The sequence below is a fragment of the Sardina pilchardus genome, chromosome 21, assembly GCF_963854185.1.
Source record: "Sardina pilchardus chromosome 21, fSarPil1.1, whole genome shotgun sequence".
In the NCBI taxonomy this organism is placed as follows: Eukaryota; Metazoa; Chordata; class Actinopteri; order Clupeiformes; family Clupeidae; genus Sardina; species Sardina pilchardus.
In genome coordinates this window covers 28153958-28175167 of record NC_085014.1, presented here as the reverse complement: position 1 = coordinate 28175167, position 21210 = coordinate 28153958, and the positions used below count along the sequence as shown (strand labels likewise).

General features: G+C 41.2%; 3 protein-coding genes and 1 long non-coding RNA gene across 6 annotated transcripts; 2 read left to right on the top strand and 2 right to left on the bottom strand.

Moving 5' to 3' along the window:
- Window positions 1–393: 393 nt before the first annotated feature.
- ube2a (ubiquitin-conjugating enzyme E2A (RAD6 homolog)) lies at window positions 394–3918 on the top strand. Its single transcript, XM_062525026.1, has 6 exons — window positions 394–587; window positions 889–969; window positions 1305–1330; window positions 2207–2296; window positions 2446–2534; window positions 2660–3918. Exons 1-6 carry the CDS (start codon window positions 544–546, stop codon window positions 2786–2788), a joined length of 459 nt encoding a protein of 152 aa, XP_062381010.1. The 5' UTR covers window positions 394–543; the 3' UTR covers window positions 2789–3918.
- On the bottom strand, window positions 3916–8766 carry nkrf (NFKB repressing factor). 2 transcript variants are annotated; one of them, XM_062525023.1, is made up of 3 exons: window positions 8434–8766; window positions 7212–7336; window positions 3916–7060 (listed from the first exon to the last, which is right to left on the bottom strand). In XM_062525023.1, the coding sequence occupies exons 2-3, from the start codon at window positions 7300–7302 to the stop codon at window positions 4815–4817; spliced, it is 2337 nt and encodes a 778-aa protein (XP_062381007.1). In that variant the 5' UTR covers window positions 7303–7336; window positions 8434–8766; the 3' UTR covers window positions 3916–4814. The 2 variants fall into 2 exon arrangements, with proteins under 2 accessions (XP_062381007.1, XP_062381008.1); XM_062525024.1 differs by lacking the exon at window positions 8434–8766 and adding an exon at window positions 7607–7748.
- A 41-nt stretch (window positions 8767–8807) lies between these two features.
- LOC134069150 (uncharacterized) lies at window positions 8808–11873 on the top strand. 2 transcript variants are annotated; one of them, XR_009936778.1, is made up of 5 exons: window positions 8808–8916; window positions 10226–10320; window positions 10779–11359; window positions 11589–11642; window positions 11761–11873. It is a non-coding gene; the product is annotated as an uncharacterized LOC134069150 (long non-coding RNA). The 2 variants fall into 2 exon arrangements; XR_009936777.1 differs by having other exon boundaries at window positions 10779–11642.
- On the bottom strand, window positions 9234–17399 carry arr3b (arrestin 3b, retinal (X-arrestin)). The gene is made up of 15 exons (XM_062525025.1): window positions 17339–17399; window positions 16367–16397; window positions 15555–15585; window positions 15383–15443; window positions 13881–13925; window positions 13585–13781; window positions 13408–13467; window positions 13250–13326; window positions 13020–13155; window positions 11707–11791; window positions 11546–11618; window positions 11270–11407; window positions 11028–11135; window positions 10892–10941; window positions 9234–9595 (listed from the first exon to the last, which is right to left on the bottom strand). The coding sequence occupies exons 2-15, from the start codon at window positions 16372–16374 to the stop codon at window positions 9450–9452; spliced, it is 1215 nt and encodes a 404-aa protein (XP_062381009.1). The 5' UTR covers window positions 16375–16397; window positions 17339–17399; the 3' UTR covers window positions 9234–9449.
- Window positions 17400–21210: the final 3811 nt, after the last annotated feature.

Genomic DNA, 21210 nt, shown 5'->3' with positions numbered 1-21210 from the left:
ATAATAATAACCCATATCATTAATTGTTAAGTCTAAATAGTGGGTAATGTTTAATTTGGCTGTATGCTTACCTAGATAGGCCTACCCCAATTTTACGCACAGATTGCTAAACATATGACGTAAGTATTGCAAGAATGAAACGTAGTTACTTGTCAAACTTGGAAGGTATGTCGTCAAACATAAGGAGGCATTAAAATGTTTTACCAAGTGTTGGTCAAAATTGAAACATTATCTGATTTTAAGTAAAAACTAGTAAATGCTAGTGTTGACTTCTGCGCCGATGACCACTGCGGTTTATTTGGAACAGAAAACAACTTTTCGATTATTCGTACCCCCCCAGCCCCCCCGTATTTTCAACATTGGTACTTCCGGTCCCTTGAGAGCCTGGCTTAGCTGAGAAACAGGCAAGAATATCAAGGCTACATGCTAACTAGCTAGCCATATTGATCATAAAAGTAGGATAGACAAATATAACAAAATATTGCAGACCGTAGTCAAATTTTGACATTGATGTTGTAAGCTCTGTATTAGTAATTTAGCAAAATGTCAACTCCAGCAAGACGACGTTTAATGAGAGATTTTAAACGGTAAGCGACATGGACAAATAGATGGCCTTTGCTTGTTTATTGCTAGCCGGCTACATGAGAACTAGACATTAATGTTGACTTGGGAGCTGATTTACTGGCAAGGGCGTAAAATAAATAACATTGACAGATGTCGAAATAACCTTATATTCCCTTTGCTCAATCTTGGTGGTTGTTTGCTTTGTCAAAAGTCAAAATGATCATTTGGATTTAATCTAATGTTACCATCTCTTGGCTTTAGCCTTAAATGCTAGCAGATATTTTTGTATTTAATGTAATTGTTGTATTGGACTTGTGTTTAAAGACTTCAAGAGGATCCTCCAGCAGGAGTAAGCGGAGCACCGTCAGAAAATAATATCATGGTCTGGAATGCAGTCATTTTTGGGTAAGGGGTGGCTAGGAGAGCTGTCAAGGCTTCCTAGCTCGTAGGGCATACTTCTTGTCTGAATCTGAGACGTAGCCTAACTTAAGTCAGTCATCGTACCAACATAGTCAGTGTGTTACCAGAGCCCTTATTAGACATTCTCTGGTGTTACTTAGTTTTATGTGGGTCAAGTCAATTCTTTAGTTCGCTGCATAGTATGCTGACTCGCTTGAAAGGAATATTATTCAGATACACACACCTTTTCACTGGTAGGTGATGTAGAGTAACTAACTGTACACCTACCAGTCAGCTAAGAAGATTCAACAACATGAATAATGTTGTCCTCCTTTCAACAGGCCAGAAGGGACACCTTTTGAGGATGGTAAGTTTAACATAAGTTCAGAATGTTTTTTTTTTTACTACATTACCACACCCACCACTGATCTGTTGCTCATGTGGACCAGTCAGTAGCCATTTGATCATTCTAGATCATGAATGAAGTGCAGCTTTACACTACAGCTTAAAAAAAAAAAAAAAAAAAATTAATTATGGTTTGGTTCCTTTTAAACCACTCCTGTAAAACAGCACTAATAGGTAGATAGAACAGTTTTAGATGTCACAAGATGTTAATCTTGAGATTGGGTGGGACATGATCTTAAGGAGTGTTTTCTTGCTTAGTAACCATTAACCTAATACGGTTGTGCTGAGAGATTACTGTCTGGTGACCAGATGAGTAATTCTGAATAGGAAAACTCCTGAGTATTTGGGCTAAAACCCAATCTGCTCATGTCGTAATAGCAGTCGACCAGGTGATTATGTACCACCTTACATACAGTCCCACTGAAGCTGTTGAGTATGCTTAAGTGTTATTGCAAACAGCCCTTAAGAATTGTGCTAAGGCAAGAGATTGAAAACAACAACGAAGGCTTGTATAGCTAGTTCAATGGCTTCTCTTACATCGGTGTTCTAAAGAATAGAGAATGTGGCACACTGGGCAGGGCAAAGCAATGTAGGCTACTTAATTCTTTACCTACCTTAATTCTTTTCCTGGCAGTATGGTACTGTGATAGCCTCCTCCAGACATGTCCCTCAAGCAGTGAATACAGTCTGTTCAAATAACTGTGCAAATATCAAAGAAGCTGGCATATCAAATCACACAGGAACTAGGTGTAAATTAACATAGAGTCAGGGTTATTATTGAATTTACCTTTAATTATGTGAGATTTTAATTCACATTTTTTTTTTTGTTTTTTGATAGGAACTTTCAAGCTCACAATAGAATTTACAGAAGAATACCCAAACAAACCCCCCACAGTTCGTTTTGTCTCCAAAATGTTTCATCCAAATGGTAGGTATTGATGTTTTTTTCCTCTGTTAAGACATAAACTTTTTCTGTTTAGAAAAACAAAGACTTTGTATAGTGTAACTCTATAGCCATGATGTACAGAGATACGTATGATTATGTTCATTATGATCATGACTGTCTTTTGTGTTTAGTATATGCAGACGGTAGTATATGTTTGGACATTCTTCAAAATCGCTGGAGTCCCACCTATGATGTATCTTCAATCCTAACCTCTATACAGGTACTGGTATTGCAATAAATGCCCCAAGGTTTCAAGATTTTTTAGCTTAATTCAGCTTCATAATGCTATATTCTTGAAATAGTAGATATACTAATGTATGTAACTTCACTCTTTCCATGCTTCAGTCACTACTGGATGAACCAAATCCTAACAGTCCAGCCAACAGCCAGGCAGCTCAACTGTACCAGGAGAACAAACGAGAATATGAGAAGCGTGTGTCAGCCATTGTAGAACAGAGCTGGCGAGACTGTTGACCCCTCTGACTGTTCAACAAGTATGAACAATACCCAGCCTCGATAGTCAAGAGGGAAACATCAGTCTCGCGCAAGAATAAAATAAATACACATCATGTTTTGAATCCTCCTACTCTTACTCGGTAGAATCGTCTGTTCCTTAGCTGTTTGCAAGGTTAGAGTGCTGTTGTGTTGTGATCTCTCTCATGCAGGCCCTTCTCCCCCAAAGGCACATTTATACTAAATTAAATGTACCATGTTGTGCCTGGGTTATTTGCAAATTTTTTTTTTCCTTTAAATTGGAGATAGTCTTGGTTTATGCCATATTTTACTTGGAGTTTGCCCCCTTAGGTGCAAGTTGAGTGCTTTTTGATTGTTAACGAGAGTTTCTTGCGTTGCAGTTTGGTGTATGGAGTCATATTTTGATCTGGTGTTCTTACGCCTAAATTCAGTGAATTAAGTCTCACACAAACATGTTTTATTTACCCCTTCTCAGATTTTTACCGAAGCTAAATTATGTGTTTTGTTTAAAGAAACTAAATTCAGTTCAGGCAGACAGGTCAATGCCTGATATAATAGTTTTATTGGACATCCCTACTATTAGGACTGGTGGTGTTAATATACATTTGTAATGTCAGAAAAGGTAAGGCTGTCTTACATTGTGATGTGTATTCTGATCAAGAGTATCCACCAAGGCATATCTTCAACTTCCTGTTAGAAAAGAGCTCTTGTGTTTTATCAGTTTACTTTGGATTCAGTTTTTAAAGGGGAAACTGTTCCGAAGTTCATAAGTTGTGCCACTAATCTTGGACTCAGAATGTATCGAAAAGGGCACTGTTGAAGATGTATACTCACTGTCAATACACTGTCCCCGACCCTGTTGCTACCTGGTTTGCATGGTTTACTTGCGCACCTTTCTGGTTTGATTTCAAGTGCCGTTTACTTCTCAATCCCACAAGGAGTTTCTAATCCAACAGCCTGGGCATGACACTCTTGTGTGCTTGTCCTCTAATGCAGCGTCTGATTCCAATCATCTGGATGAACATTTTTTTCTAATGCACATCAAATTTCAGAGTGTCAAATTTGCACTAGTAACCCATGTAAGAAACTGTACATTTTCTCACTTCTTGTAAATAAACAGTAAAATCAAAGTCTGGAAATGCATTTATTAAGGTTGGGTAGTGGGGAGGAGGGGAAATGAAATGGAGTGATCCTCTTGGGTCGTAGTTCAGTGATGACGATCAGATTGAGTTTATTGTTCAGTTATTACAGATATGAAAACAAGCAGACAAGTTAACAGTATCCACAAACAAAAAAGGCTATTTCACCTACATCTTACAGATATTACTGCTTGCACATTTACCAGGTCATAGCATTGTAAATGGCTTACTCTCAGACAAGTTTTAAAGATGGGTTCTGTTTTTCTTCTGTTTGGAATACATCAATTCATCAGAGTCATGATAAATATTCTGCAGAAGTCATGTCAGGCAGATAAAAAAGATCTTGTAATAGATGGCTGTGAAAAGTGACATCTTATATTAAACAAAATCTAAGGGATGGAATGTCTACAAAAGTAGAGTAAAATGGAGCACTTGCCGCCAAAAATAGCTCCCTTGGTACCATCCACTGTCTATGCTCCAAGGATACAAGAGATGACCTAAACCATTTCATGTTGGCTACTTTGTGTTTACAACTTGTGAGCAAAAAAAAAAAAAAAATCTTGGCTTGCCCCAGAGTGCCAAAGTGAGAGCTACAGCAGACAAGATTAAGTGGAATGACATGGTAAAAAGCACACGCAGAAAATGCACAACACAAAACAAAATATCTACTTGTGTTCAGTATCGACTGCCTACATGAGTTATCTATTTGTCTGTCCAGGAATGAAGAAGCAACAGAGGTGTTTCCTGATACAGAAGAGTTTGAAAAATACATTGTACAGTTTCTTTTACAGCAAATCTTTTTGAGAAATCAAACAGAAGAGTATATTTCACAAGACACCCCCAGACTGAAAATTATCTTTAGATTACTTGGGGTTATTCATGTCCAGTTAGTGAGACGCCTGAGGTTTCACCAGCTCATATCTGCCCACCTGCCCTTCCTGCAGGAGCTGACCAATCAACTGGTCTTTATGCACCTTGCGACTGACAATGAGGAAGCGCTGCTTGCCTTGTCCGTACGACTTGCTGCGCAGCCCATACTTCTGGGACACCTGGTGGATCTGCTTGCGCTCGTCATTATTGAGCTCGGTGGAGAAGCGCAGGTCATCGTTGCGGTCCGAGACGGCATAATTGCGAATGATCTCCTCAATGTTTCGTTTGGTGAGCTGGCTCCCAGGTCGGTTCATATCCATGCCCAACCCTTCCCTGGTGAACTGCTCCTTCACCCTGATGGGCTCAGCGATGCCCTCCCCTTCACGGCCCAGTCCACCTCCGGTCCAGCCCATCTTGCGCAACAGCTGGTTGCCAATATTGTCCTCTTTGATCTCCTGCTGCAGGCAGTCTTCACCGGATCGAGCCAAGATCTGTGTACGGGACAGAGCATCGGCGTAGCCTTCCTTCCTGAGGTTGGACTTCACCACTGCCTGTGTCTGCCGTAGAGTCAACAGGGCCTCCTCTGCTGCGGTGTGTTTCACATGCTTCTTGGGCCCAACACCCGATGCCACATACTGACCCTCTAAGTACACCTCGCATCTCCAGCGGTGGTCTGGCAGTACTGTGAACTTGTAGTCAGCAGACACTTTGTTGAATTGGGCAGTATCGTTGATAATGCAGATGGCATTGTCAGAATTTTCTAGGATCACTAATTCGCTAAGTTGTTTCTTCCTGCCCCCGTGTTGTTGGCTAAAGCGGGCACTGTCTGGAACGTAACTGCTCTGGTACTGCATCTGCAGCTGCTGCTGCTGCTGTTGCTGCTGTTGTTGTTGCTGTTGCTGCTGTTGCTGCTGCTGATCTCTGGCAGCCTGATTCAACCTCAGCTTCCTAAGGGCCTCTTCAGCAGCTGAATGCTTTGAGGTCTTCTTGGTTCCCCTAGCCTGTGCAACAAGTTCATCTTGCAAGAACACATTACACATGAAGATGTTGCTATTGGGGACCGGCTCAAATTTGTAGTCAATTTTCATGCGATTGTAAGCTGCGGAGTTATTCAGGATGCAGATAGCGTCCACAGCATTGTCCACAATTACAAACTCTGTCCAGTGCTTGGTTTTGTCTGGTTCATAAATACCCTTCGAGCTCAGAGGTGGCTTGTCCTCTGGATTGCGGAGCGGCGGGACTAACACTGGGGTCGACACATGCATTAGACACACCACAATGTCATTTACAGGAGCATGCTTGTATTTGCGCTGCACCACACGGGCCTCCACAGGCTGCAGGAAGAGCTTAACGGCCTGTTCTGAAGCGCGGTCCCTGGCACCATTCTTGCTTCCAGAATACCCTGTTGCTAAGTAAACAGACTGACATCTCAGTTCGCATGCATATCCATCGGTGGGCACTTTTCTGTTCTTGGGCAGGTCGTCTGGAGGGATATCTTTGAGATGGACATAAATGTACTCGGGGTTGGTCTTGCAGGCCTGGATGCTCCGGCTCAGGATGAAGTTGTAGTTTGGCGTGTCCGAGCCACTCAAAGCCGTAGGGTCTCTGGACGTGGCTGCAATGGCGCATGCCACACGTGCAACTAATCTCTGCTTCTCCTCCAGTGTGGCAGCGGCCACTGGAGTGGGCTGAGAAGAGATGGCCGCCTGCATGGGGGTGCCCCTTCCTGGACTGTTACAGACACGACTGAAAGCTCTGCTGGACGAAGGTCTGTCCTGGTGTCCAAATCCCAGGCCCTGACGCCCCGCGGAATCCCAGCCCCTGGACCTGTTGCCTCCGCCATACCCATCATACCTGTAGGACTGGGAGGAGGAGTCAGGCTGTCTGGAATTATGTGCGTCGTATCTAGCTGTGTAGTCCTGTTGGATTTTTGACATGTAGTTTGAGCCGGACCCTCTGCTGCTATAGCCGAGGCCACTGGTGCTGCCTGAGGCCACATCTCTGCCTCTGCGATCGGCCCATGAGTCAGAGCCGTATGATGAGCCGCGGTCGTATGTTGACGAAGAGCCATACGAACGGCTGTAAGCGGAGTGTGGAGGATCTCTCGGCCTCATACTGTTCATCTCGCCTCTCCTGCGGTCTTTCTCATTCTCCTTCTCATCTGTGGTTCCCCCACTTACGCCACTACTGACAAATTGCACAGGCTCAAATCGAGGCCTGGGGTTATATTTTGATACTGGCATCTTCCTCATTGGCTCCTCTCCTGTAATTAAGAGAACACAATAAGATTTCAGCAAGAATGAATAACCTCTGTTTAATTTTACCTTTTAAAGATGAAAAGCACACAACACTTATAGTACTTCCTATACTATCAGCAAAGTAATTAAAACATTTTTGGCAAGAGGTACACTTACTTCCATCTGATGAATTTGGCCTCTTTTTTGCTTCAGCACTTGCAACCAGCTGGAAGGAGGGCATGTCGCCAACATGAGTTCCTTCTGCCATCTCCAGCACCTTCTACATCACTTGTGGGCCATGCCTGCAGATATGGGGAAACAAGACAAATGTTACAATAACAATAATAAAAAACAAAGGGCATTCAGCCAGTTACAACAGCACAAATACATCAATATCATACCAAGGCTATCCATCCTGTTGTGGGCTATTAGCAATATTCCAACAACTTTAAAACCCAATGAAAAATGCTTTAGTGGCCTACTGTTAACTGTAAAAACACAGAGTATGCAGAGAGAATATGACACACTGCTAACCCAGACACTGTAAACACTGCATGGCTATTTTTACCTACCTTCATGGGAAATGTTCATAATACGCAACAACATGTTATCTAAAATGTATATCTAGAATCTAAAATATCCCTCAACATAGGTGTAACGCATAGTAGATATGTGTCTTCCTTTCCTCTCACAAATGTTCTTATGCCGGAGTCCTGCCTAGCCCCAGCCCGCAGCGGCCTGCAGCAGCATGGCCACCGTGGACGATTGAATCATGGGTAATGAAAAATGGACCATACGAGGAGGGGCTTAGCCTGTTTTATACTACGCGAGGTAAGGTTTATAGGGAAAAATCAACAATATAACTATGCAGTTATCTTGCGTTACAATTACAATCTACATAATTACACAAAACACCTCATAACATCTTGAGTATTTCTTAAAAAAAGGTAATACTTAAAGGTAAACACCGGGTTAAAAATAATGGCCATAGCGAACTAGCTAGACAACCACTGACACATTAGCATATACGCTAATGTGACATCCATCGGCACATTGCTGAAATTGTTACAATAGCTGTTCCAACACATGCAAAACCAATAAGCCACACACTTTTACTACACACTGGTCACCTTAACATCCCAAGAAAGTCTCAGGATCGAACAGAACCTCTGCTGTTGACAATACTCACGAGCGCTAGCATGCTAGCAAGCTAGTTAACCGGGTGACGCAGTCATAACATAGCTATCTAAAGCATATTAAGTCACATTTTTAACCACCAAAATGTTAAAAGTGTGCGATGTGACTTGGCGTCGACAACATTGTTCATATCCTTGTCATATATCAAACAAAACGTTGAATTTAAACTGAACAAGGACGGGCCCGGAAAAAAACATCTTACCTGCTGGTGTAGCTCCGGCTGTTTACGTGCCCTTGAGTCAGTGTTGCTTTACTTCAGCTGAATGGATGCAGTCCGGCAGTTGCTAGGCTAACTTGCTACTTAGCACGCTACTTGCAGCCATGTCGCAACGTTAACTTAGCATTAGTTTGGTTGGATGCTTTCTTTTAGGTCTATGGTTGGATGTTGATAATTAGTCAGTCAAAATAAACCTGTGCCAGGACGCAGCTGAATACAAGCAGTTATTTTACCAAAAGAGTCTTTGTTGATCCGGAACTATAATTGTGTTCTCTTTTCTTCCCACCAATTTGTTTAAATATCTATAAAGTTCTGAAGAATTATCAAAATAATATATTTCTTCTGATGTAGGTTAGTGAGTGACCTCTTCGCCAGATCCTCATTCGACTGTGTTGTAGCCTAGCTACTACATGTGACCTTTGAACTACTACTGCTGTAAGAGGATGTGCATCACCCTACATTTTCAAGGTAGACCCATAGACCTTCGCCTGTGTGTTGTGCTATCACTATTTTGAATGGAAAAAGTGTTTGATCCATGTTACCACAGTTGGCTGCCCTTTGCTTAACTTTTGAAGCACTTGCAAATTAATAGGCTCACTGCAGAAGTGATGCTGTGTGGCATGTTTTCCCTCCTCATTTCTGAACTGATAGCCTAGGCTATACTCCCTTTTTAGTTTTGGCAAAAGCCACAATTAGGATAGGCCTACAGGTAGGCCTAGCCTGTAGAACAGTGGACCACTCGTTTCAGCCCTTTGCTGATGAAAGTTGAAATTCTTTATTGGGTCTACGGCAGGCAATGTAGCACAGTGCATATATTTATGGGAACATCTCAAGACAAAAACATGTTAATAACTTAAAATAAACATCAACATTTTGAAAGGCAAAAATCATTGAGGAAAGTAAACATTTCATTTTTACACACGATTGGAAATTGTGACAGTCTCGGGGGTCTCAGTCCAGGATAGAAAAAGCCCTTCAGTTGAAGGACACAATAAAGGGCATTATGATGTGCTGCAGGTACTTGGTTTATGACGAGATTTAATGCGAGGGATGTAGATCTCTGTGTTTCTGCGAGAGTCTGTGCCTCCACTTTGGTAGTCTTCCAGTCTGTTCTGCAGTATGGAGCTATTCCAGTATGATGTCAGATCTAATGTCCAATAAACAAATAGATCAAAATCAAAATCGTACGGTCTGTTAGTTCCCTTTACCATCCACTGATCATTTTTGCAAAGCTTACTTGTCAACATAATGGCTTTCATTGATTGACCCTAAATCAAACATAGTTTTGTAGAACCAATCTATTTTAACTTGGCCTCAGATATTTTTTTTTGTTCTCATTTACTGGTTGTTTAGTGCCTTGTTTAAGAACTGCACAGATACAATCAGTGCCAGAACAGTTGAGCACCATAGCATTTCTTCAATAGATCTGGAAAGCCAAAATTTGACCCAACCACATACTTGTCAAGCATCGCAAAGGACAACTGCACACTTCTTCAAGAGCTTAAACTGATTAACTGCATTGATTTTTGTTTATCCATCTCTTGCACATAAACATGTGTAAAGCCTCTTGTGGTGCGCATTTTGGCTACTATTTTGCTTTGACATTCAGGGCTGGTTTAGATGTGTAAAACCAAATCCTAGATATTGATCTTTCAGTCTAGTTCAGGACTTGGTCATGTATGGGAAACTGACCCAAAGAAGATTAAATATATAACACACATATATAGCCTTGTTGTGTGGCAACAGTTTTAATCTCGTGTTGTTCTCTTGTTTATAGCCTGCTTTAAAATATGTGTTTACCATACTATGGCCCATGAAGAAGTGAACAGGACAGCTGAGGTTCATGAGATTCTTCTCACCTTCACTATAGAGGTATTTATTCCTGATTCTTGCAGTTCATGAAATGCTTTAGCACACGTGAGAGGAGCAGAGACTTGCTTGTTATGAACATCACAGGGACAAATGTGTCTTTAAAAGTTTGCCATTATGTAATTGCTTAGCCTCTTCCCTCTCTCATATTCAGATTCAGACTATTTCAATTAGCTCCTTTTATTTACAGTATAGATGTATGACATTCTTGTAAATGCCTCACACAAAGATGACTGTTGGAAAAAAGTGGTTTGTTTATACTTACATATCTGTGTCATAAGAACAATGGAAAGCAGGAAAGAAAGAGAGTGAGATGAATCATTTACACCTGTTTCCTCTAGTATAATTATGTGGTAATTATTGCCATGCACTCACTTCAAGTGTTCAGATGGACTGTGTATGAGTCTTAAACGTCAATAAATTCATAATAATAAAAACCTGTGTACCTTTATTTTGTGTAGATGTAAAAATATTTCCCTGATGCTAAGGACTGGTAAGGACGATTCTAAGGGTTGCCACCAGACTTTTGTTGCCACGCCCCAACTTTTCTTTGACTAAATGAAGCACTACTTACCTGCTGGCTTTGGGGACATCAGGACCAAAGGAATCTCCACAGTCACGTCACTATCAGAAGAAGGAAGAAAATGTTTACCTTTTACTTGTTAATGGCAATATCAAGATGTCATTTCCCCCCGAATATTTATATTTACCTGGATGTAAGGCTTCCTAGTATTCCACTTCCAGACACCACAGCAGTTACTTTGATTGTGTAGGACACCAGAATTCCCAAGATTTCCTTATCCATGTCAGGTCGGATTCTGCATTGTTCATGAGGAGAGCAATTTAGTGTATAATGCCCGGATAGGGACAGACCCCTTTTGCTTTCCTTTCTAACATTCTGGATCACTCAGAGTTTTGCCGTCAGTAATGGACTGTTTTAATCTCCACTTACATGGTGGTGGATGCCAGGTTCGTGTCCTCATCCTTCAGTTTGCCATCTAGTGCCAAGCCGCGCTTCTCTGTGTTGTGTGCCAGCAGAGGGGTAAGTCTGTATTCCTTCTCAAGGGTGCCTGTGGGATCAACTTGGTCTCTAGTTAGGAAATGTATACTTGAACGTAAGTAAAGGTTTAGCACAAAAAGAGGCCTAATTTTAACTAGCCATGGAATCAAGAAAAGTGTGAGGGTTTAATATCTTGCTTATCTTAGTTTAGCAAAATTAAGAACTTACCCAAATTCCTCGCATAGTATAACTTTTGTGTATTTGTCAGCAGAATACAGGACCACATCTGTTGTTTGTTCAACTAGATATAAGAAAATGCTTTGGAGTAAGTATGTTGATATAGAGGATTTTGTTTTTATTATATAATGATCATATATTTCTAAACTTACTTGAGACTTTGACTTTCTTCACCACTTTATTGCTTTCATTTTTGATTTTTACAGAAACAGGAATGGGATCTCCATGGTAGTAAAGCTGATTAATAAACAGAACAGATCTTTAGTCATAAGGAAATCACTCCAGCTGTTTATTTGAAAGAATCTTTAGTACTGGCCAGAGCCCTATAGACGCTCTGCTACTTAGTTGTTCTAAGGCAGTGTTTCTTAACTGGTGGGTCGCGACCCAAAAGTGGGTCGCGGAGGTGTCCTGGGTGGGTCGCGAAGGGATGTTGTAAAAAATATAGGCTATGTATATTTTTTCATGCAACCACTTAAGGTTGACCCCAGCCACGGATATATGCTACCATGGACTAGGCTACAAGTTGATAAACGAATATTTCCTCCCCTCCGTTTTCAACATTTTAACATTTAACATCGTGCACACTTGTCAGTTTTCAGAAAAGTTTTCGTTGACACCCGTGTTCATGCCGCCAAGAGCATGCCAAATCTTAGTGGTGTAACAAGAAGTTTGAGCCGACGTTAGCTAATCAGAATCCCGAAAATATCAATAACATCAACGAATCACTTCCTTGTTTCATTTCAACTGTATTTGCAAATGCAAAAAACGAAAAGGGTTGGCACCAACATTAGATTATATTTTGCAACTGCTACTCGGAATGCATCCATGATCACCAAAGCCAAATGAAAATGTAAACATTGGCCACACTTTTTGCGCAGATGCAAGTAGCCTACTTAGTTTTTCTCAGTTCACATTCATACGCGAAACGAGTCCACGAATCTCCACTTTTGTCGGAGTTTTCAGAAAGAATTCAGAGGCGAAACTGCCGTTTGTGTGCAGGCTACACGGAAGGCACAAACGAAGGGAAAAGTCTCTGTTTTTCAAGATACCAGTGAATGTGAGAACGGGGCTCGAGTCTCTGATCAGATCTAAAAAACATCTCCAGTTCTCTCATTAATGCTCCTAAAACGCATATAGGTCTAATTTGCACATTGTTCTCTGGTCTTTTCATTGTAAACCTGGCCTATAGGCCCCTCGTGTTATTTGCTGTGTTCACATCCAGTTACAGTGTGATGTCAAATCTAAATGGATCTAAATGTTGAAATGTTTGTTTTGTAAATCTAAATGTTTGTATTTTGTCGATTGTAATATATTTTGAGAAATAAAATATGTTCTTTATATATTTTAAAAAGTGGGTCGCGACCTAGTAACCATAGGGAATTGTGGGTCCCTTGGCCAAACCAGTTAAGAACCACTGTTCTAAGGGAAGGTATGTGTGATTGTTTTTAACCAATTAACTTCGTACCTCTTTCTCAATTGAAGCCTCGATCTGAATTGGTTTTTCAGACATTATGAACTGTTTACTGATGTTCGCTTTTGGACCATCACCTAGTTTGTCGGGAGCAAACTGTATCTTCCGGATGATCAAGCGGGCTGTATCCCTATAAACCAATAAGGTAAGGTTATTATGGTCAACCTAAAACAGATGTCTCTGTGTTGTTTGTTTGTGTTGATGAAGGATGTATTCCTCCTCACTTTTTGTCAATTTCCTCATCTGGATTGTCTGCTTCCAAGGCAATGTAGCCCTTAACTTCAAAATCAACACCACATGCCTGCAGAGATAGACAAAGAGTTTATATTTAGGATATCATAGATGGAGTAGGACGCCTAATGAGGAGGAAAAGAATGCTTACCTTGCCAGCATCACCTGGTCCAGGTTGAAGGGTGACCGAGCAAGGTAGGTTTGTGGGAAGCTAGACAAAACACACAGCTTTTAACTGCAATGTTTGAAAGCATGCTGTCTGAATGAGTACCTGAACTATTCTGAGTTCCTGTCAGCTATATCCTAAGTTTGTGCAATGGTGACTCACAGTGAAAGTGAATGGGTGTCCATCTTCTCCAGCCTTCTTCAGAAGGGCTTCTTGCACGTGTGTGTTCGCTGGCTTGGGCTCACTGGTCGGAGGGTACACCTGAAGGTGCTCGAACCAGATGTCTTTTCGGAATGATAAACCAATCACATCCAAATCCTCGCGGCCATAGCGGAAAGCACAGGTGAGAGAGACCCATACTGCGGAGAGAAATGACATATTGACAAATGTTTTTTTTGCATGCAGTTCTTACTAGATGCAGAGGAAAAGTAAAGCTTTGCAAAACAAGAGGAGCTTACCTATTCTTCCAGCGAGATCTGATGGATCTATTTTGATCACGCCATCTGTCAAGGGTAGATAAACACATACACAAATAAATGTGTAGATGTTAAATAACTGTGAAGTGCAGGTGTTTTAGGAATGTGCTCACCCACATCTTCAATCTCTCCCTCGCCTAAGCTGCCATTCCACCCACCATTATCCTTGTTCCAAAAAAGCCCTCCTCTATAGACTATGTGACTATAGACCAGTGGCACTCATCCCAGTTGGTTATGAAGTGCTTTGAGAAGCTGGTATCAAAGCACATCAAAACCAGTCTCCCACTGACCCTGGATCTGCACCAGTTTGCCTACAGAGTGAACAGGTCGACGCATGATACCATAACTCTTCATACAGCCTTAAACCATCTCTATAGAGCACAGTGGAACATGTGAGGATGCTCTTTGTAGATTACAGCTCAGCATTCAATACGATCATCCCAGACATCCTCATCAGAAAGCTGTCTGACCATGGCCTCTCCTCTCAGATCTGCTATTGGATTACGGACTTTTTAACCAACTGGCCCAAATATGTGAAGCTTGGCCCCCACAAATCATCCACCCTCACTCTCAGCACCGGCTCCCCTCAGGGTTGTGTTTTGAGCTCTCTGTTGTACTCATTGTACACTCATGACTGCAAGCCCTCCACCTCAGCAACACCATCATAAATTTTGCCAATGGCACCACCCTCATCAGACTCATTTCAGGAGGAGATGAGACGGCCTACAGAACAGAGGTCTAAAGACTAGTCACATGGTGCACAGAAAACAACTTGTCTCTCAACACTGGTTAAAAAAAACCCAAAGAAATAATCATGGACTCCCGACCCCCTCCCTCTTTCCATCAATGGCGACCCTGTGGACAGGGTTCACAACTTCCTGGGAACCATCATCTTGGACTGACTCACATAGACGGACAACACCATGGCAGTGGTAAAAAAGGCACAACAACGCCTGCATTTCCTCAGACTTTAAGCGTGAAAGTCAAAGCTGATGGGGCTCTTCTACCGTTCCTCCACAGAGAGCATCCTAGTGTACTGTGTGACTGTGGTACACTAGATGCTCTGCAGCAGACAAAAAAACAATACAGAGTGATCAACACAGCACAGAAGATCTTTGGATGACCTCTCCCCGCACTAGAGGAAATTGCCAACTCAAGACTACTATCAAAAGCCACCAAAATCACACATGACTCTTCTCACCCTGGTCACACACTGTTTGAACTCTTGCCTTCAGGGAGACGTTACAGATTAGCAGATTTAGGAATAGTGTCTTTCCCAAAGCAATAGCAATCTTAAATGAAGCTAAACTTTTTTTTTAATGATGCCGTTTGCACTCAGCACTACATTACAATATTCTCATTAGAATTGTTATGATACACCTTGTGTGAGAGTGGGCAGTTGTGCTTTTATGTTTTACTGTATGTTTATGGTTAGGATGTGTTTGCAGGAAAGATGAGAGAATTTACATTTTCATTAGACTTACCAATAATATCAACACTGTCCACATGGTCCACAAAGTCCCTCTTTCCTAGATAAAGAGCAAGCTACAAAAGGACACAATTTAATAGACCACGCAGCTCATTTGACTGTAATTTGGCAGTGTAAAAGTGACTATTCTCCTGCACTTGTGATAAAGAAAGTCCTTTGCTCCTCACCGAGCCATTGCGACTGCTCTTCTTATAGATTCTGTAGGGGGAAAGAGAGGCTTGAGTTGAAATGGATTCATCTGAAAGGTTATTCTTTGCTCACATTCCATCCATCAAGATTTTTGTCTAATGAACTTCCTCTTCCTTGTGCTCAGTTACCTCTCACTGGGGTGATGTCCTGCCTAAACTAAATTGGTTGTGATGTCTTTCTGTCAGTTCTTGTTAAAGGCTGAGGCTTCTGGATTGCCCTCACCGCTAGTGGTTTCACTAAGCAGTGACGTGTATTGAAGGAGGTTTACAACATTCATTTAACCTGTATTTATTCTTGGACGTTCCGCATGGACGTACACCACACTCGTACAGAGAATAGACAGCTGTGAATGAACGCTTGACCATTCATATTTGGATAAACATCAACTGCATTCTTGGAAAAAGCCATCTACAAATGGCAGGTACATTTTAGTATCTGGAGGAATGGAATGAAATTATACAGAGAATCCAGACAAAAATAATCAATTGATTGATTAATTGATTGATTTGATTACTTGTCTGCTCCTCTGGCCTTTGTTTGAAAAAAGTCCTATTCTACCATTCCCAGAAAGTCCCATAGGTTTATATAGGTCCTTATGGTTATTCAGAAACGGCCTTTACATATCAAATGGTATGTCAAGTTAAGACATAAAGCACAACAATATGTCATGTCAAGACATTATAAGACATTTACGATAGTAACAGCTATAATGATATAATTTCATCTGTGGTGGCTGTAGTCAGCCTGTAGTATGGAGTTAGTAATAGAATCAGGTTTATGAGACACTTACTTGGCCATCGTATTACACTGGCAGGGGGTATCTGCAATGTGAAGGGTGTATGATTAGAGAATGGATCAAATGTAGCTATAAATGAAACAGATCAAAGCATCTGTGTTGACTTCACCTCGTAATAAGGTTATCTCACCATGCACTTGTTCATTACTGTTGTGAGTTTACAAACAAAGCCACATGTTGGCACCTATACATAGCTAGAATGGGTCCTTGACACTAGTGGTAACATCCCTTTGCACAAATCATTGTTACTATGAGGCCTGAATGGAGTAGAGCATTTTGGGGTCTCTGTCTGTCCCTTCAAGCCATTTTAGTCAAACATTAGCTGTGTTATTCTTCAATTGTTCTTATATTTGTGCTTGAAATGTTGTTTGTAAGTTAAATTAAAGTAAGCAAACATTACTGAAAATCCACGAGACATATAATCATATATTCTAATAACAGAGAAGTAATCATACTGTAGGCTGTGTTACTGACTGATTACACAGCAGCAGCGGTAGGTGGAAATGTTGGGTGTGTTTATCTGTCCCTCACTGTGTCATATAGCCTTCCATCAAATGACTGAGAATGATGCAGACATCAGTCATTTTCAAAAACATACCTCATCAAAAAACTTGTGTAGTGTTGCTTTAAATGTGTTTCTTTATTAGCTACAGCAATGTATCCCCGTCTAAGGTACAGCTGAATGTTGAACAGAGATAAGAGCTATATCATTTAACTATATCAGTTAGAGTTATTGACAGGCGCATACACTATGAGAAATAATGGTATTTAGCAAGTAAGATCCAGTTGTATACTCTTAACTCTCTACTCTATTAACTTCCAGTAACTCCTGACCAGCTACGCTGGTGCTCAGCTATGCTGCTGTCGGTCACTCCTTTGTCCCTCTGATCTTTTCACTTCTGTTGGCTGGAGCTCAGAGCCTGGCAATGTTAGTGGACCCCCCGGTCAAATAGCGCTAGCTCTTACCTCTCCAGTGTGTGTGTTAGTTCCGTGTGTCCCCCTCACCCCCCGGCTGTAAATCCCTCGGTGATGTGGAGAGTGCGGTGGCCACCTCCTCTCTGCCAGACTTTATAAGGCGACCTGTCTGCCCTCCCCCTCAGATTACCCACGACATTATAGTGCTCCCTTTTCCCTCGCAATCCTATTAAGTCTATTACTCGACTTCTTTTTCAGGCTACGATGTGTTAAAAATAAACACAGTGTGTTATTTGAAATGGATTAAATGTTGATAGAAAGTGTGAAAGACTTGGGTGTTAAAGCAGGGTGGTGTTTGATTCTTTAGCTAATCATTCTCCTGCCTGCCTGTTTGTCTCAGTGCTTTGTTATTGTGGGAGTCACATCCACTTGAATTCCCATGTGTTGCCTAGTCACATACCTACCAAATATCAGTGTGGCAAAGATGGCGGCGAAACATTTCTCTCACTGTCCCTGTCCAGTCCTGTCCAGTCCTGTCCAGCTCTCTAAAATGGTATGTCTTTGTGCAGAGAGCTTCTCAGAGGGTTGGTGGGGATGAGGCGGGAGAGTGGACGGACTACACAAATGTGCCCTGGACCCCAGCTCCGCTCTGACAGCTGCTGCCAGAGAGCTACCCATGTCCATGGAGAGTACAGCCTGTAATCCTAAAATAGACAGATGGTATTGTGCCTCTATGGAAGGAGGTATTTCTGTCAAACTTTTACATAACTAGTTAATGCATGGGCTAATTTAATACCGTAGTAGCAACATTTGAAACTAGTAAATGTCATGCAGCAGTTGTAAGTGAACTATAATATATATATATACACACACACACACACACACACACACACACTGTATATTTGTAATCAGACATTTATATGTCATTGTGACAAAGCTCTATGTATCAGATGGTATTGAGGTAACGCAACACATGCTGGGAAATAAAGGCAACCAATTGGAGAAAGGCGTCTTTTGTGCCTGGAAGACCTGGTATTGCACAATATAATATTGTTATCACAGGAGTATGACCCTTTTAGTCAGTTTGAAATTAACTGGGTATCCAGTATATATATATATATATATATATATATATATATATATATATATATATATATATATATATATATATATATATATATATATATATATATATAAATATTATTGCTGAATGGGTCCAGCCCATTGATAAATTGTTTTTCTGAATTGACTTCACAGATCATCCTTGCCTATCAAGCTGTGAGCATTCAGACATCGCTTGTCTGAAATAGACCTGGACTTAGAGGTACTCAACTTGCATACAGCAACCAGTTGACCTTTGTCAGGTTATGGACTTTTTTTGACAGGTCACATATTGCCTTTCCGTGTCTGTAAGTAATTCCTTCATAAGCCTATTTCACCATGGGTTGTCATGTCAGTGAATGGCCAGATCATATAGAATATTGTAAATCTCACATCAGTATATCATCAGTTAGTGCATGTCATTCAATCTGTAACATCAGTGTTTCTCAGGGAGAGTAGTCCATTTGAAGAGGATGGTCAAAGAAGATTGTAAGTGCAGTCACAACACACTCGCCCACACAGGACCCTGAGTCCTTGCACCAGTAATATGGATTAGGAGGTCAAGAACTCACTAAGGGTGGCTAATGCTCAGATGGGTGAAGATGGCTAATTGTGATTGTGATTCCCATTGCTCACCCAGTAAAAGAGTTTCTTCAGCAAAGACTTTGTCTATTTTTTACAGAGTGCGAACCCTCACTACCTTTTCCTGATATCTTTTGGTTTAACGCACCTGACTAAAAATAATTTCATCAAGAGCGCAACAGTATCCCACCTTCTAATTGTTATTGTAGGCATCTGATTATTGGGAACTTTAAGGAATTCAAGATCGGCTCACATTTCCATGTAGAAGGAATTCATGTATAGATAAAAAAAAAAATTGCAGTTAATATTTGTATACTTATTATGTATGTTAGCTGACATGACTAGAATTTAAATATGTGCAAGGGAGGGGGTACATGTTCTAGTTTAGCTTGAGGAATATTTGGATACGATTCTGTGTTGTGATCAGATCTGTGTTGTGAATGGTACATACATCTTTATATACACATTAAAGACAGATATTTTATGCTATATGCCATTGATAATGTTGATGTTGACGTAATACCAAGTTTTAAGTTTAGTGCTCACCACCCAATGGCACAATGGACAGTGTTAACATCTCGTCCTGTTTTTATGAATACTTGCAACCATTTTACCACATTCCTGCTGTTGTTGGTGAATTTTCAAAACTGTCCCTTAAGTAATTAATGGAGTCAGGCTAGTTGTGTTAAACAAAACAATAGAAACAATTTTGTAGATGAAATGTAATATCTATTGTATTTTGGCCATTATGTGTGTTTGTGTGTATTAGGACAGCATGCATTACACAAGGTGAATCTATCTTTAAGAGGGCTTAGTCAACTTTTTCATGCTTCCTGTGGCAAACATCACATGCTCACCTCAGACCTGTAGGGCTACTCGTCCTATAGAGGAGAGGTAAGTATTTCTTGTCATTAATCCCTTTCCAAGTAAGCTCCTTCAGAGTAACAGATACAGTTTTAATTGACTGGTCTGAAGGATCTTTCTTGAACGCAACAGCTGCAATGCTACCAGTAGTTGGTGCTGATGATGCAGTGAAGACAGTGTTTTAATGCAAGCAGCATATTAGAAATCAGACTGAGATGGGCTGCTTTAATGACATAGTGTTGATGGTCAAATGGACACAGTGATGTTTATTATTATTATTATTATTATTATTATTATTAATAATAATAATAATAATACAATATTTATATTGCACTTTATATTATGTCAGTCTCAAAGTGCTACAAAAATAAAATGCAAATGAAAAACAGATAAAAATAATGCAATTTAAAACAGATAAAAAAGAAATATGTATATATACATTTAACAGATAGCTTCTTTTTTAAAGTAACAGTCTGTGGGGCCCTCAGGTGGTCAGGGAGGGCGTTCCACAGCCTGGGAGCAGCAGCGGAGAAAGCCTTTTCAGTCTTCCTGAAGAGCTTGGTTCTGCGGGAGGGTGTTAATGTTTGTAGACTGGAGGGTGCGTGAGGAGGTCTGGGGGGTGAGGAGTTCCTGTATGTAAAGGGGGGCATGTCTGTATATATGCACTGATGGGCGAGGAGTGAGATCTTATATTTGATATGAAATGAACTGGGAGCCAGTGAAGACTTTTCAGAATGGGGGTGATATGTTCATGCTTGCGCACCCTCATCAGGATCCTGGCAACACTGTTCTGGATGTATTGGAGTCTCTGGATGCTCTTGCCAGAGATCCCGATGAGGAGTGCATTACAACAGTCTAGCCTGGAGGAGACAAAAGCGCGGATGAGATTCTCTGCATCGCCCAGGGTGAGTGTTGGAGTTTGGCAATGTTAGAATGATGTCTTGCAGAGATGTTTGATGTGGGTGTCAAAGGTGAGTTGTGGGTCCATTTTAACGCCCAAGTTGGTGACAAATGTAGATAGGGAGATGTTTTGGTCAGAGAAGGTGATATTGGAGATGGTGGAAGAGCGGCGCTGATGTGATGTGCCAACTAGGATGGCTTCTGTTTTGGAAATGTTTAGAAGGAGGTTGAGCTTCATTCAAGCCTCTATCTCCTCCAGACATGTAGTCAGTGTGGATGCTGGCAGGGGAGCAGATGAAGTGGGGGCTGTCCTGAGGTAGAGCAGTGTGCGTCATCAGCATAACAGTGGAAAGTTATTCTGTGTCTGCTAATGATATTGCCAAGGGGGACTATGTAGATGGTGAAGAGGGTGGGGCCCAGCACAGAGCCCTGAGGGACACCACAGGTGACATTGTGGGTGGCTCCCAGAATCCTGC

What these genes read in the sequence shown, in the direction of transcription:
- nkrf (XM_062525023.1), bottom strand. Translation starts at nt 7,302, where the DNA reads ATGGCAGAAGGAACTCATGTTGGCGACATGCCCTCCTTCCAGCTGGTT. An exon ending in GCCAAATTCATCAGATGGAA is followed by an intron (nt 7,061 to 7,211) that starts GTAAGTGTACCT and finishes TCTTAATTACAG; the next exon opens with GAGAGGAGCCAATGAGGAAG.
- ube2a (XM_062525026.1), top strand. Translation starts at nt 544, where the DNA reads ATGTCAACTCCAGCAAGACGACGTTTAATGAGAGATTTTAAACG. An exon ending in TGGAATGCAGTCATTTTTGG is followed by an intron (nt 970 to 1,304) that starts GTAAGGGGTGGC and finishes TCCTTTCAACAG; the next exon opens with GCCAGAAGGGACACCTTTTG. An exon ending in CAATCCTAACCTCTATACAG is followed by an intron (nt 2,535 to 2,659) that starts GTACTGGTATTG and finishes TCCATGCTTCAG; the next exon opens with TCACTACTGGATGAACCAAA.
- arr3b (XM_062525025.1), bottom strand. An exon ending in AGATCTCGCTGGAAGAATAG is followed by an intron (nt 13,782 to 13,880) that starts GTAAGCTCCTCT and finishes TTCTCTCCGCAG; the next exon opens with TATGGGTCTCTCTCACCTGT. An exon ending in GACACCCATTCACTTTCACT is followed by an intron (nt 13,468 to 13,584) that starts GTGAGTCACCAT and finishes TGTTTTGTCTAG; the next exon opens with CTTCCCACAAACCTACCTTG.